General features: G+C 44.6%; 1 protein-coding gene across 1 annotated transcript; it reads right to left on the reverse strand.

Annotated features, from left to right (window-relative positions):
- Positions 1-2017: 2017 nt before the first annotated feature.
- LOC114032884 (vesicular integral-membrane protein VIP36-like) lies at positions 2018-13107 on the reverse strand. Its single transcript, XM_027848358.1, has 8 exons — positions 12344-13107; positions 11887-12005; positions 7114-7231; positions 6680-6759; positions 6073-6234; positions 5813-5927; positions 3731-3850; positions 2018-2865 (listed from the first exon to the last, which is right to left on the reverse strand). The coding sequence occupies exons 1-8, from the start codon at positions 12561-12563 to the stop codon at positions 2705-2707; spliced, it is 1095 nt and encodes a 364-aa protein (XP_027704159.1). The 5' UTR covers positions 12564-13107; the 3' UTR covers positions 2018-2704.
- Positions 13108-16445: the final 3338 nt, after the last annotated feature.

Consider the following 16445-nt stretch of genomic DNA (forward strand, 5'->3'; position numbering starts at 1 on the left):
GTTGACCGTGGAGGCAGATGGCTATAGGCCACTCCCGGGACTAGGGGGGCGGGGGGGGGGGCGGTGTACGGCGTGGCCCGAGGCCCTAGATTAGATGGCTGGAAACTCGGATTATAGACTTAATTCTGACAGCATCCTCATTTGTAAAAATGGAGATAATGATTCATAACTACTGCCTCAAGGTGCTGTTTGGGAATCAGGCTTGTAATGAATGTGAAAGCCGGATAGACACACCCCATACCTCCCCTCCTCAATTTCACCATGGAGGAAAAAAATCTCACTGGCCTCAGCCCAGCCAGACACATCTGGACTATTGGGTTCAATTTTATGAACAAGTTTAGAGTGGTTCCTGAGAAGGGTCACCAGAATGGTCAAACGACCTGAACTAATGCCAACTGGGGATCAGATGAAAGCATTGGAAATGTTTACCAAAGAGAAGAGTGAAATTAAAGGGTTAGGACATTAGTGAAATTAAAGGGTTATTATAGGTTTTGAAGGATTTTATTTAACTTGATCCCACAGGTTAAGAGTAATCAGTTAGATTTCAGGTCAAAATTTTTCTGACAAATAAAAACTGTCCAAAAGTGGATAAATTGCTTCTAGTGATCTTCAAGCTGAGGGTGCATGCTGTAGACTACAATATAGAGGGAATTGCTGCTTTCCTATGGTTTCAACAAGAATTTATTTTTGTGTTGGGACTAAGTGACCTTTGAGATTCTTCCCAACACCGAGTCTAACTCTCAGGCTTTGGATGACTCAGGAGGGCAAAGAAATGTGGAAGTTTAACTATTGCTATGGTTGTTGGAATCACATACAAGGAAGAAGACCTCAGGGACCCTGAGATCCAATGAAAGAGCAGAGGAACTGCAGTGTGATCCTGAGGCCAGACACAACCTCCCAACTTGCTTCTTTCTCATGAATGTCAAGGATCACACCATAATTGATTTTTTTGTGGACTTGATTTCATAGTGTTGGGAACTCCCAACATGGAAAATACCCAGTGGACTTTCTGTAACTTAGTCTTGAATAAGTGAACAGTGGTAACACAGCTAGTATCAGGTAAGACTCAACAGAGGTCATTTTGACTCAAGGACTGCCATCAACCCACTCTTCTAGACTGCCTCTAATCATGAGGATGCAATGAGTTAGCAGATATAAATATACTTTGTTGTATTAAAAATGCTTCACAAATACACTAGCACTTAAGGAAATGAGTCATTCTGAAGTTTTCTGAAATGCTGAAGGCCTGCAACTTTCTTTCAATCATATTTGATTGAATACCAAAGCATCTGGCTGTCTTCAGTTTCCCACTGTGGACAGCTATACTAGACTAAAAAGTGTACTAGACTAAAGGCAGCTGCTGACCTGAATTAGTAGAGGGGATTTTTTCAGCATTAGTTTCCTATAATAATGTGGTAATAGTTTTGGACCAAACAGGCGTTTCTTCTCCATACTCTCTTCTCTCCAAACTATCAATCTCACTAAATCTCCTTTAAAAAATCTTGGGGGGCTCCTTTGCTTATTGAGTAAAGACCAAACAGGCCCCACTGTGTGCTACTCTACCTTTTCAACTGGATGTCACACTGCTTCTTTTGCCCTCAGCTCACCAGAACATTTTGTCATGTTACCGCCATGCCTTTATTAATAGTTCCTCATCCCTGAAATGTAACTCATCCCCCTTTTCACTGCTGCAATTTCTACCCATCTTCAATATCCAATCCAATTTACATGCCACCTTTCCTTGTAGGAAGCTTGCTGTTATCACCTATAAGGAATAACCTTCTCCTTTTTATTGTTTTACAAGCAGTGAACATATACCCCAGTTGTTTGTATGCATTTTTCCCCCTTACACAATTGACTCCAAGAGGGAAAAGCCCAACTAAATTGTATCTCCCTCAGGTCCAAGGACAATGTTCTGCACACAGTAAGTACATAAATAAGTGTTTGCTCAATAAAATGAGATGGTGCCATAACAACGCGCTGACATGGAGGAAGAAAGGCCTTTTCAACAAGCATGTGAGTTTGGTTATTCACTTTATTATGCAAAACTTCATAGTCCTTTGCTTTCCAGAGCTGCATCCTCACTCACTGCATCATTTCATTTCCAAGGCTGCAGCACTGACCACCTTCCCTTAGCCCGGGGCCTGGTTCAGGAGGTAGATGGAACGGCCATCTCAGAACCAGGAATCCCTGCTGGCACATAAGACTCCTACTGTGTTACTACGTCCTACAAGCGGAGACAAGTCACCAGCATTTATGTCTCTCCTGTGAGAGCCCCTACGGCCCCAAGCCCAAGCAGAGGACAAAAGCAGGGCTGAGCACTCAATAAACAGCTTTCTTTCACTGTTGCTGGGCTCGCAGCTGGGATGGGGAGGCCTTATCCATGGGCAGGAGACAGCAACTAAGGCCCAGTCACAGACCAGATAAGCCAGGCTTTTCTCCTTCCCTCTCTCTACTCCATTCTCCAAGCTAAGTTGACTCCAGGCCATAGTCCCGAAGTTCTTGTCACTTGCCCCAAGTTGGGCTAGAAACGAAATGTATGAAAATACTTTAAAATTACTTCTTTTCAAACAGGTTAAGAAATAAGGTGGTTGGGCTTTTTTTTTTAAACAATCCCCAAGTAGAAAAGTTCACATTACTGCCTGAACCCCTGCACCAGGCTGCCCTTTTCCCTCACCCAATCATTCTCTTTCCCCACACCAAATCAGTAGAAACGCTTGTTCCTCTCCTGTCGCTTCTGAAACACCACAGCTCCCACCACAGCACACACGATGATCCCCAACAGGGCACAGAGCAGCAGCAGGAACACCTTCCACCCTGTCAGAGGGCCACTTCGGAAGTTCCCAGTGGGGTCATCCACGTTATCTGAGGAAGCAGAGGAGAGACTGAGAGCAGGGCACCAGGAAGAGGCCATTCCCCAGCCCCCTCCCAGATGCAGCGTATCCCCTGGAAAGCCAAGCCGAGCCAAATCACACAGCTGGAGGTTGGGACTGGGTCCTCCAGAGGGCACAAGAGTAACAGGACCTTCCACTAAAGTTTCCCTTCAGTGGCCAAGGCATAGACACGACCTTGACTTACTGAAGGGTATACATGCCAAAGGAGTGCAAGCTCCGGAAGGTCCTACCAAGTCAGAAAGGTTTCAAGGATGGGCCCAGGATGGATTGTGCTGTCACTCAAGAATGACCCTAGATAAATGTGGAGAGGCTTCATTACCAGATGGCTGGCTATGATGGGATAAATTTTTCTGACCAAAGCAATTCAATCCATTTACTAAGGCTGAGTCAAATAGGAGGGGGAGGGGGGAATTGGATCCTATGTCAGTGAGAGAGCACCCCCACAGGTATGGTCACAGATCATTTAAGAATTTATAACAAAATCATAGATTTAGAGCTAGAAGGGACCTCAGAGGCTCTCTGAGCAATCTCATTTTACAGATGAGGAAACTGAGGCCCACAAAATGGTTCACCCAAGTTCACACAGGTAGTAAGTAGCAGAGAGAAGAATCGAACCCAGATCCTCTGACTCCAAATGTAGGGTTCTTTCTCCTATCTCATGAGCTTTCTCTCTGTCAGAATCCATGGCATCACTATCCCTACCCCCATCCAACTACAGCCCCAGGCTCCCCAAAGTGGTCACACCATAGCTTCTATTGTTCTAGCCAAAGCCACAGCTTCTTAGCTAAAGGTCCCAGGAGCATGCTGGGGTCTCCCAGACTAGGCTGGAGACGCACCTTTGGGAGACTTGAGGAAGCTGACACTGGGCTCAATCTTGGTCCAGTCAATGTTATCCTCTTCTGGAGTGTGCTCCACCATCAGCTGGAATAACTTCATTGAGATGATATCGTGATTATCTGCAGGACAAGGGCATATAATAAACCATTCTGAAGTTCCTTCCTGTAGGTGAACCTACCTACCCAGCTAACAGGACCAGCAAACTCTGTCCTATTCTGTGCCCTCAACTCACCAGAACACATTTGGCAATGTTACTGCCATGCCTTTATTAAGGTTCCCTATCCCTGAAATGTCACCTATTCTCCTCTTCACCTTTCATAATTTCTACCTATCTTTGATAACCCAATTCAAATGTCATCTGTTAAGTTCTCCTGCAGCCTAGCCCCTGAAGCCCTTCATTCTTTCTCTCAGCATAAGAATTCCAGAGTTGAACCAAATTCCTCCCCTAAGTGAATCTCACAGCTGGAAGGGATCTTAGAGGTCATCTCGTACAAGCCTTACCTTCAAGCACAAATCTGGTCTACAGCATCTCTGATGACAGCATATCTATCTTCTCCAATAATTTCACTGACTGAGAACTCACTACCTTCCTAAGAAGCTAATTTTGTGGGGGGTTTTGACAGTTCTAACTAATATGCAAAGCTGAAATCTGTCTCCCTGTTACTCTCCTCATTGGTACTGCTTCTGCTCTCTGGGATCAAGCAGAACAAGTCTAATCTGTCCATTAGAGCCTCAGTTAACAGGAGTACAATGGCAGGGTCACCCATTATATTTTCAACACTTGCCTTCTCTGTAATACAGCTCTGCCACAGTATTGGCTCAAAAGGAGCTTGCTTACAACCCACTGAACTCTCCTGACTTTTCCCACACAAGTTACTACTGAGCATGTACTTCTACAGCCCAAACTTGCTATCAAGAAAATCAACTGCAGAAGAACAGGATTGTGCATTTAGCCCCATTAAATATCATCTCAGTAGATTTGGATGATCGTTCTGGATTGTTCCAACAAATCCAAGATATGGCATCTGTAAATGTGGTAAACATTCCATATATTCCTTCATCCAAATCACTGATAAAAATGTCCACACAGAACAGAGGGAAGGGTAGAGCCCTGTAATTGCCACTAGGTGTCCTTCCAGATTGACATCAGCCCAATACTCAACACTTTTTGGGTCTGATCTTTCAACCAGTCTGAATCCAGTTATTATCCTCAGTTTTCCATCTTGTTAACAAAGACGTATTTACCAAAGGACACTCTCTCAAACACTCTGCTGAAATGCAGGTATGCTAGGTCTATGGCATCTCACTGGTCCAACCAGCTTGTAACCCTAGCAAGACTGAAGATGGACTTAACGGGGATGGAATCCCAGATCTCAGAACTCACCAAGTTCCCGGGCATCACCTTCCATTTTTGAAAAGTTCTCATTGTCAGCAAGTTTTTCCTTAAATCAAGCGCAAATTCACCTCTCTACAACTTCCACCCAGTGCTCATTTGGGCCCAGGCAGAATCTAATCTAAGACAGCAGTCATGCCCTTTTCTAATTCTTCTCTCCTCCAGGTTAAACATCCCTAATTCCTTCAACTGATTCTTGATACCTAACACAACTTTGCAACCAATGTCCTTATCAAACTATAGCACCCAGAACCAACCACAATGCTCCAAATGTGGTCTGACCAACTCAGAGCAGAGTGGTCCTCCTATGTTCTAGGCACCATGGTTGTCTTGACTGAACTTAAGAAAGGAGTCAGAAAAATTGATGTCTTGTTGCCCAGATGACTCACACGGAGCTGGCCTCAGCTGGCACTAAAACCCCCAAATCTTTTTCACAGAAATGAATATCTAGCTTGTGCCTTCCCTATCCTGTACTTAAGAAGCAGCTAGGAATCTCCCAGCCTGGAAGCTCCTCGCTGACTCTTTATGGTACTTTATGCTGACCAAAGTCATTCCCCCTTCCCCAATACCGAGGGGGGGGAGGGACCCACGGGAAGCAGACACTGAAGTTGCCCCAAATTGCCCCATGCCTCACTGAAAGACATTCTCACAAATACTTCTCAGTCCACTCAGTTCCCAAGGTTCTCACCAGAAAGGTCACCCGTGCCAGCTGAGGCACCAAAGTAGTAGCCAGTAGGTAGCTGCACTCCAGAAATGTCGATACAGTTCTTCCATTCATTCTTATCTTCTACATCTGTCATCACCTAGGGTGTAGAGGTGAAAGATAAAGAAAGATAAAACTGGTTGTCATGCTATCACAGCCCTCCCTTAGCTTTCTAACACCAGCCCTCGGCTCAAGTTGCCAATGCCCAGCTCCTAAAGGAAGTCCATGAGAGTACATCTACTCACCGTCAGGCGGCCTCGAGAGTAGCGCACAGCCAGAAAAGTATCATGATTTTGGTTGCGGAAGTCAGCTGTGCAGCCTGCCAGCTCTGTCCATCTTCCATCCTTGCTGTGATCATATGTCAGGGAGCCATTGTTCACCATCACTGATATATATGGAAATACACGCTACAGGCAGAAACAGAGACACCTATCATTCCAATGCCTGAGTCACTGGTTTCCTACCCAAAAAGGAAATAAGAGTTCAGCCCAAAGTCAAGGCAACAGCATGGGACAGTGGAAAGAACACTGGATTCTCACAGGACACAAACTGAAATATCCACTCTAACACTTAGCACCCAGTGTAACTATAGTCAGATCATTCTATCTCTCAGGGCCTCAGTTTCCTCATTTATAAAATGAAGAGGGTCCCCTTCAGCTTTCTATCTCGAAGCCTTTAAGAGGTTGGACTAGATGGATTTCTAGGGTCCCTTCTAGTTTAAAATCCTGTGAGACAATAGGAAACAATAGTTTTATTCAGAGATTAGGTAGAAGGTCTGGACTGATTGAGTTAGGGCCTGGCTCTCCCACAACATATCCTAGTTCAACTCATCAAGTATATCCAGGGTCGTACCTCAGTAGCTTCATCATTGGGGTAAGTGTCCAGGAAGATGGCCAGTCCATGGAAGTTGTCCTTGCTTCCAAACACAGGACCTACAGCAGATAGAAAGGATGGTTCCAGTCCCATAGTTTAAAAAGATTCCTTATTCCCCCCAAAACAGAAGTCACTAGCAGAGTATAAAGATGACCCTATTATTTTCTTTGCTCTCCAACCAGCAAGGAATATACTTATCAGTTATCAACAAACCCTTCCCCACCTCACCCCTTTCATCCCTCCAAGAAGGATAACACTGGCCCATTATACTGGCCTCCACAGATGCAAATGAGTGCATGGCTGTAAGCTTTGGGCTTATCCAGGGAGGACCACCATTCCCCAGGGTCCAAGGTAAAGGAATGACGTGCTTGCTGCAATACCCAGTGGAGAGGGTCTGGTCATCTTAACCCCACCTGGCACAAGGCGGTCCCTGGTGTACCACAGAGCAAAGCCGTCTCCATGGAGGCTCTTCTTTCCAAGGCCATGGACTTTGAAATGGACATGCATCTCCCAATCCTTGAGGAAGCAGGGCTGGTGGAAAACAGAGGCTGTCAGGGCCAGCACAGTCCCACAAATCACTAGGTTTTATCTTCATGACCAAAAAGCAAGGTCCTAAGGGGCAGGGGCCAGTGATTTCTACTCTTTTTGTTTTTTAATTCCCCTACCACTACGGCAATAACTTTGTTGTTCAGTGGATCTAGCGCTCATGATCCCAAAGACATCTTTGTATACGCTGATGTTTCTGAACCACAACACCAAATCGGAATTGGGCCTCACAACAACTCAGCTTCTATCCCCACAAAATATGACATGGTACAGTCATAGAGAAGGAAAGAGCATGATATTGTGCAAAAAGGACTGGAAGTGGAGTCAGAAGACCTAAATGTGACATCCAGCCCTGCAAGTTACTAGCTATGCATCCTTAGGCCAGTCACTTTCCCTCTGTGGGCCTCAGTTTTCCTTGCTGTAAAATAATCAGGGGGTTAGATTTGATATCCCTAAAGGTCCCACCCACCTCTAAACTCCAAGGTTCTCAGACTTTAGACATGACATACAGTTTCTTAGGGCCTTAGGTTTTTCATCTATGACATGCAGAGGTCAGTGGGATTTTGACCTCTGAGGCCTCTTCTTATTCTAAGGTCTGGGATTCTGAGTGTGAACACTTGTACACCACAAGGACCAGGCTATGTCACCTGTGTGCCAAGGAGCTTACTAAGAGACAGTATGGACTACCAGACAGAAATTCGGGCTTTACAAGGTCTTAGGGTTATAAAGCCCATGTTCTGGGAGGACTGCTTACTTTATACAACCGTTAAATCAAGCAGAACCCACAGGCATACAGAAACCACTGGGAAATAGTTAAAGTCTTCTCTAGCTATCAGGAAATTGCATACTGAAACCAATGTGGCAACACAGAGCTATGCCGACAACTGTAAACACACAGAGGCACAAACTGAGGCACAACTACAAAGCAATGAGCTAACATAAATTGATGTTCTTTAGCAATTTAGGTGTCTGCCAGTGTTTGCTGGCAGAGTTGCAAACTGCTCCAACAATCCTGGAGAGCAATTTGGAATTATGCCTAAAGGGCTATAAAGCTGTTAATAGCCTTTGGTCCAGCAATACCACAACTAGGTCTCAATCCCAAAGGGATCAAAGAAAGAGGAAAAGGACCTACACGTACAAAAATATTTATAGCAGCTCTTATTGTGGTGGCAAAGAACTGGAAATCGAGGGGATGTCCATCAACTGGGGAATGGCTGAACAAGTTGTGGTTTATAATTGTGATGGAATACTATTGTTCTATAAGAAATGATGAACAGGATAGTTTCAGAAAAACCTGGGAGGTCTTATTTGAACTGATCCAAAGTGAAGAGAGCAGAACCAGGAGAACACTGTACAAAGTAACAGCAATATCTAAAAATAATCAACTGTGAAAGACTTAGCTTCTCTAATCAACACAATGATCCACGACAATCCAAAGGACTTAATGAAACATGATGAAAATGTTTTCCATCTCCAGGGAGAGAAAGAACTGATGAACTCTGAGCCCAGATTGAAGCATGCTTTTTTCACTTTATTTTTCTTGCTTTTTTGTTGTTGTTGTTGTTAAGGCAACATGGCTAACATGGAAATATGTTTTACAAGACTTCAAAATTTCAAAAAATGTAACTGATATCCTATACTGCTTGTCTTATCAATAGGTGGGAGAGGGTCTGGAGGAAGGGAGAGAAATGTAAAAAAAAAAAAAAGAAGTTAAATAAGAAAAAAAAAGAAAAAATCAACAATCAGCTTGCCAATTAGACGTAGCTCCAAATACTTTCCTGCACTTCCTCCACTCCTAGATTGAGTGAGTGCCAGGCAGATAATCCATCATGTAGCAGGGGCAGCCATGACTCTTACTCTCAGCTTCTATTTTAAGTAAGTTGTTCCTTTTATTTGGGGGGAGGGGGAAGGAATGTTTTCTAAATGCCAGTTAAGGGATCAGTTATGTTGGTCTACAAAACTATTATTCCCTTATTTCTCAAAACCTAAACTTTAAACAAATCTGACAACTCTTCCTCTTCCCTAAATCCTGCTTCTTCCACACTCAGTTTTAACTCTCAGTTCCAGTATAAAAGTGGAAGTATTTTAGATTCTTTACTCATCCTGAAAATAGAACGAGTTGAGAAGCACTAATACAGAATTAGTATTACTACAAAATTAGAACTAGTTAAAAGTTGGTCATGGTACATGACTCTACTCTCCCTTCTTTCCTTCCTTTCTTTCTCTCTTTCTTTTCTTTCTTCCTTCCTTTTCTTTCTCTCTCTTTTTTCTTTTTCTCTTTCTTTCTTTCTTTCTTTCTCTTACTAAGTAAGCTTGGAGTAGGAACTTGAAGGACAAAGGTGTTTTGGGGATGGAGAGTGATATGAGAGGGCATGCTGAAGTCCCTGGAAGTGACTTCATGCTGATCTCTCAAGCTTTTAGGTGTCAGTACTGGTGTTAATTGCTAACTGGTTAATATGCAAGACAATGACCTACTATAAATTCTGAAGGGAGCTAATGCAGAGGCAGAGGCAGCTAGAAGGCTCAGTAGATAGAGCTCTGGGCCTGGAGCTGGGAAGACCTGGAGAAGGAAATGGCAAACCACTCCAGTATCTTTGCCAAGAAAACCCATGAATGGGTCACAGAGTCAGATACAATTGAACAACATGCCGAGGCATTGCTGGGAAAGAAAAATTAATATGGCATATCATTCAAGTATTCAAGGAACAGACAGTGCAGGAAGAGAGACAAGCCTTAACAATGGACAGGCTAGAATTCCTGAGCTAGAGGGCATATAAGAAATCATCTAGTCCAACATTCTCATCACATAGAGCAACAAACTGTTTCCCATAAAGGCAATGTGACTTGGCCAAGGACATACAGCTAATTAGAGTCAGGGGCTGAGTCTCAGATGCCTAGACTGCCTACCCCCTGCCTTTCCCATTACACTTTGCTGCCTCTCACCATGTCTAAAAGAAACCACCACCCTTCCCGAAAGTCATGCTCACTTCTCTCCTATCCTTCACTACTAAAGCCACAGTTGCTAATTCATGTTGCTTCTACCTTCATAACACTTCTGGAATCCACTCCTCTATCACTCCAATTTAGGTGCTTAACACCTTTTGCCTGGACTACTGCAACAGCCTTCTAATGGGTCTCTCTACCTGTAGTTTCTTCTCTTTCCAGTCCATCCCTCCATATAGCAGCCAACTGATACTCCTAAAGCATATGTCAATTCTCTGCTCAAAAAGCTTCAGTGGTTCTGTACTTAATTCTAGGATAAAATACAAACTCCTTTATTTGGTATTTTAGACCCTCATATTCTGGCCCAAAATTAACATTTTACACTGACATATTATCCCTCCCACCTATACCTACACAATCTACTTTATAGCCAAATTGGCCTACCTGCTGCTTCCCACAGGTAACATCCTATCTCCCACCTCCATTCCTTTGCAAAAGCTGGCTGGCATGCTTGGAATGCTCTCCCTTCTCAATTCCATCTCTCAGAATTCCCAGCTCCCTTCATGACTACGCTCAGGTGTTACTTTCTATATACTACCTTTCCTGATCTTGTTAGTACTCTCCTCATTACTTTGCATTTTCTTTGTATGTATCTTATATGCACATTTACCTGTTAACATGTTGTTTTCCCCAGTAGGCTATAAGACAAATTTTTTTAATTTTATCTTTACCATGTTCCTAGTACCTGGCACTTAGTAGGTGCTTATTCCATCTATCACTAGAGACACTAGAAGTTGAGGAAAGAGGTTCTCTCTGTAAGTGACACTGTCTCTGGAGTAGAAAGTGTAGGAAACAGAGTGTATCAACGGGAGATGACCTTAAGCAAGCCACTTAGCCTCCTACTCTGTTGTGAGATTAGGCTGTCTGATATTTAAAACTCCTTTATAGCTCTGACATTCTACATTCTAACTTTTTGTAACCACATGAAAGCTTCAAGTGAGAAAGCTACTATAAATGTTCTACAGAGGAAACCTGGATGTGAAAAGGATGAATGAGATGAGTTGTAACTGAAGACATGGAGAGAAAGTGACAGCAGGGCACTCGTGGCTATGTTTGAACTCAGTGGAGAAGAGATAGAAGATTCTGAAGCAAAGGGAGGAAACTGGGCAGGTTGCCAAAGTTCCAGGACAGGGATCAAAGGATTAGGAAGAGTTAGCTCTTCTCAAAGTTGGGCCCCAGCCAAATGCTGCCTTGCCACAAAGTTCTCATTTCACTCTAGTTTCCTCAAAGTAGTGCTTACAAATGCTCATTTTGAGGTTTTCACCCGGACAAGGAAATGTCAGAAACATGATCACACAAAACCAAGGTATGGTTACCAGTAGTATAAAAGAGATATGTGCAAAGCCAGACCCTCATCATCACAAACTAGTTTATTCATATATTTGGCACCCTTCCTTTAAGCAATGTCACCCTCACAGAAAGACTTCACCCATTTTGCTGAGTCTGTCCTTCCTAAGTGATTTCCATACTGTACAAGCTCCCCACAGTCAAAGAACTCCTCTTTTGTGAATGATGTCTCTTGGGTGACCCAGAAAAGGGAAAATGGAAGACAGCACTTTCCTTAATCCATGGAAATTGACCGAAGTCAAGAGTAAAACCCATTTACTCCCTGTCCACAGCCTGGTGCTCAAAATTACCTGGTGGTTCCAGATAGAGCCCTCTTTGCTAGGTTCATCGGGGGTCAGGCGGATGTACTGGCTGGTAAGCATGGTGCTGCCTTGGAAATCCCAGAGGGGCATGGAGCTGGATCCGACCCCTACAGAGTCGACAGAGAGTAGATTTAGAGATGCCAAATGTGAGGAATCCGGGAGTGGGGGCGGGTAGAGAAGGCTCCTGATGGTCCAGGTCTCTCTCAATGGGCAAGACTGAAGACTGACTGATGGCGAAAAGCCCTAAGGGAAAGCTAGACAGGAGCCAGCCAGGAGAGTGCTGACCCAGGCAAGTTTGGCGGTCCATGGGAACTTTCTCAGCAACACTGGGACCCAGTCCCAACCCCTCAACCGCGGTCCAGGATCAGATCTGGCGTCCCAGGGTCTCCCTTCCTCCTCCTCCCCCGCCTCGGGCCACGCCCCCGGCCCCTCCCCCCTTGCTCACCCTGGTAGGGTTTAATCAGCGAGTGCTCGCGCTTCAGGTGCTCATTGTTGCCGTTGGTGATGTCAGAAGTCGCAGGCTGGGGGGCGGGTGCGACCAATAAAAGCAGCAGCAACAGGAGAACCGGCGGGAAAGGGCTTAGACTCCCCCCAATTCGCGACCTATGGCATCCCCAGCACCAACCCCAACCTGCCCCGAACCCGGCTGCAGCCCCAGCCGCCATCCTCCTCGCCTCTCCCTAACTTCCGTCAGCTTTACTTCCGCCTTCCGGGAGCATTCTCCAATAACTTCCGGCCGGAAACAAAAGGAAAAGGAGTTGCTGGAAAACAGAATAGGCGAGTTTCGCAGCTATAAGCTAAAAACCTGGCCGGCTGAATTTCTCTGATGCCTCTAGTTTTCTTCCTCTCCCAGAGAAGTTCGGAAATCTGGCCTTCCCGGTTTCTTAGAGGGTGGGACAGGAACCTCTACAAGACAAAAACTTTAGCCAATCATGGAGGAGCACGTTTGGTGCCGAATCCAATAAAGAAGCAGAAGGCGTATCTTCAGAGTCGCTGGAGCCTTAGGTTCCGGACTACAAAAGACTCTTGCTCCCAGCAGGCAGCGCGCCTAGCGGGGCATTTTGGGACTAGTAATCCAAGTGAGCAGCGTTCTCCCGCGGAGCAGCAATTAACTTAACACTCCGCCGAACCTCAGTCTACCCTTCTGTCTAGAGTGCAGAATAGGATTGCTTCTCTGAACCGCCCAGCAACGGGAAGGAGCCGGTCAAATGAAATCCCCAGTCCTCTCAACCCAGTCCCTAGCTTCACGCCTGTGCCCCAGCCCCGCCCCCAGCCCAACCTCACGGAGCTTTAGCCCCGCCCCATGCTTTGGCTCCCTTAATCCCGCCCCTTGTCCCACCCCTTGTTTTGTCTCCTTTAGCCCCGCCCCTAGCTCAATTTCCTTATGTAGTCATTTCTAGCTCCGCCTCCAGCTCCACCTTCGCGTCTCGGCCTTGCCCCTAGCTCCACCTCGGTAGCTTGTCCCCCTCCAGCTCCACCTCCGCCACACCCGCAAAGGTTGTCAGCTCCTCCCTAGCCCCCCCCCCCACCTAGGTCCCTCCCCCCCCCCGCCTCACGCTGCTGCTCCGCTGCCTTCTTTCCTTCCTTCCTTCCTTCCTCTAGGACCAAACCCACCTAGCACCTTTTCCGCCCGCCCCCACCCTCCTCGCCCTGGATCCTCTAATGAGCCCTTAGGTGTGCTCAGCATCCCTCCATCACTCTCTCCTTCAATGGTTTCTTTTGCCAGTCCCTTAATACTGTAAGAATGTAGAAGCTGGGCTAATGACTGGCAGAGAAGGCAGAAAAGAGAATTAATGCATTAAAAAAAAAAATTAGCAACAATTTTTGTAGTGTCGAAGGAAATTCGAGTGTGCCCATATAAGCTGGAGAATGGCTAAACAAATTGGTATACAAATGTGGTATATTAATGTAATGTGTAAGTCAGTCAGTCAATAAACATTTCTTAAACATTTGTTATCTGCTACGTGCCAGACCCTGTACTAAGAGCTGGGGATACAAAAAGAGGCCAAAGACAATGCCAGCCCTCAAGGAGTCCACGATCTAATGGAGGACACATAGCAAACATAGATGTACAGAAAAACTACATATAGGACAAACAGGACATAGAAGAGGGAAGGTACAAGAATTAAGAGGGGTTAGAAGAGGCTTCCTGTAGAAGATGAGATTTTAGTCAAGACTCAAAGGAAGCCATAGAGGTTAGTAGGCTGAGATGGGGAATATTCAGGCATGGGGGCAACATGAGAAAATGCCTAGAGCTTAGAGATGGGGTGTTTTGTTCATGGAACAGCCAGAAGCCCAGTGTCACTGGATTGAAGAGTACAAAGTGGGGAGTTTGGTATAAAAAGACTGGAAAGGCAGGAGGGGAAGGACTTTGAACACCAAACAGAATTTTGTATTTCATCCTGGAGGCAATTAGAGAGCTATGGGGGGGGAGGCTGTGTGTGGGATGTGGTTAGACACGTGCTTTAATAAAAATCGCTTTGGTGGCTAAATTCAGGATGGATTAGAGTGGTGAGAAATTGAGGCAGGTAGACCCACTAGTAGGCTACTGCAGTAATCCATCCCTGAGGTGATGAAGGCCTGACCAGAGTGGTGGCAGTGTTATAGGAGAGAAGAGGTCGTTTTGAGAGATGTTGCAAAGGTGAAATGGAAAAGGCTTTGGCAACAGTTTAAATATGGGGGATGAGAGACAGTGAAGCATTCCAGGATAACTCCTAGGTTTCTAGCCTGAAGGACTGGGAGGATGGTGTGGTGGTGGAGAAGATAATGAGTTCTGTTTTGGACATGTTTTAAGATGTCTACTGGACATCTAGTTCAGTATATCTAAAAAGCAGTTGGAGATGGAAGACTGGGGGTCAAGAAAGAAATTAGGGCAGGATAGGTACATTTGAGAATCATCAGCAGAGAGATGGTAATAAAATCCATGGGAGCTGATAAAATCATCAAGTGCCTGCTGCAAGTCACTTAATCTTGTTTACCTCAGTTTCTCATCTGTACAATAAGCTGGAGAAGAAAAAAAAATAAGCTGGAGAAGAATGGCAAATTACTCCAGTATCTTTGCCGAGAAAACTCCAAATTGGGTCACAGAGAGTCAGATATGACTGAAACGACTCCACAAATCCTGACTTCAGACAACAGACCATGAAGAATAAGGCATACATTTTCAGACATAGCCAACAGGTTGGTTTGTTTTGCTTAGAAGTACTCTTTTGTTATAATGGAGAAGAGTCGTAAGTCACTGAGAAGTGACAGTGATGTTAAAAAGGGCATCAGCAAAATCTTTTTTTTTTTTGGTTGGGCAATGGGGGTTAAGTGACTTGCCTAGGGTTACACAGCTAGTGAGTGTTATGTGTCTGAGGCCAGATTTGAACTCGGGTCCTCCTGAATCCAGGGCCAGTGCTTTATCCACCATGCCACCTAGCCGTCCCAACAAAATCTTTTTTAAAGGAAGAGTGAGGCTGTTTAGTGGGTCTAGTATAATAATATGAGAAAAATTAGGGGCAGAGCATCATACTAGGTGCTAGGGAAGATTTGAAGCTTAGATAAAGACACAAGCCGTACTCTCAAAGACCTTGCAATAATCTTATAGCTTAGTTTATAGTAGTGTATGGGAGATAAAAAAGCAACACAGATTCTTATAATATCATGCAGTGTAGCATGATAACTTAATAATAGCTATCAAAGCACTGTATAAATATTAGCTCATTTGATCCTCTCAACAACCCTACTGAAGCAGACAGAGATTAAGTGACTTGGCCAGAGTCACACAAGCCAGTAAATATCTAAGGCTGGATTCAAACTTGTCTTCTTGATTTCAGGTCCAGCCTCTAACCACTGCCCTGCCTTGCTACCTCTTAATTGCAGTAGAGAATTATCAAACAAAATACTGGATGCAGTCTACAGGAGAAAGTTATTATTGACTGGGAGAATCAAGGAAGGCTGCTTGGATTAGGAGATAGTATTGGAATTAGATATTAAAAGATAGACAAGAATTCAATAGATCAAAGAGTAGGAGGGAGGACATTCTAGGTATAGCAAACAATTTCAACAAAGTCACAAAAATGTAAGAGTCTAAGCATGTGTTCAGAGGGGAGAGTTGTCCAGTTTGGCTGAAGTATAGAACACATGCAGGGAGTAATACAAAATGGGATAGAAAGGTAAGCTAGTGCCTAATACAAGTCCTTTTAAATACCAACAAGCAATTTGAAATCATTCAGTAAGCCACTGGAGATTTTTTAAGCAGAGGAGTAACAAGACCAAATCTATACATAAAGATTATTCTGCTAAGTATTGTGAAGACTCCATTTGGAATGGGGAAGAGAGGAGAGTAAAGATAGGAAAACCTATCAGGAAACTATTGCAATAGTTTTAGGTAGGTGGAAATGAGGGCTCATAAGAGGATCTTGGTGTCTGGAAAAGAGAGGAAGGGGACAGGTTTAAAAGAGGTTGCTGAGTAAAATCAACAGGACTTGGTGATTGATCGCATACACATGAAAAGTGGAGCAGAGAGAACAAAAAAAAACCCTAAGGTTATGAATATGGGAGAT

This window comes from Vombatus ursinus, unplaced genomic scaffold (genome assembly GCF_900497805.2).
Source record: "Vombatus ursinus unplaced genomic scaffold, bare-nosed wombat genome assembly UNPS02005769.1, whole genome shotgun sequence".
Taxonomy (NCBI): Eukaryota; Metazoa; Chordata; class Mammalia; order Diprotodontia; family Vombatidae; genus Vombatus; species Vombatus ursinus.

Excerpts from the sequence above, each read along its gene's own strand:
- LOC114032884 (XM_027848358.1), bottom strand. The coding sequence starts at position 12,563 with ATGGCGGCTGGGGCTGCAGCCGGGTTCGGGGCAGGTTGGGGTTGGTGC. Across the intron at positions 5,928-6,072 it reads ACTCTCGAGGCCGCCTGACG|GTGATGACAGATGTAGAAGA; the intron begins GTGAGTAGATGT and ends TCTACACCCTAG. Across the intron at positions 3,851-5,812 it reads TGGCACGGGTGACCTTTCTG|ATAATCACGATATCATCTCA; the intron begins GTGAGAACCTTG and ends CTTGTCCTGCAG.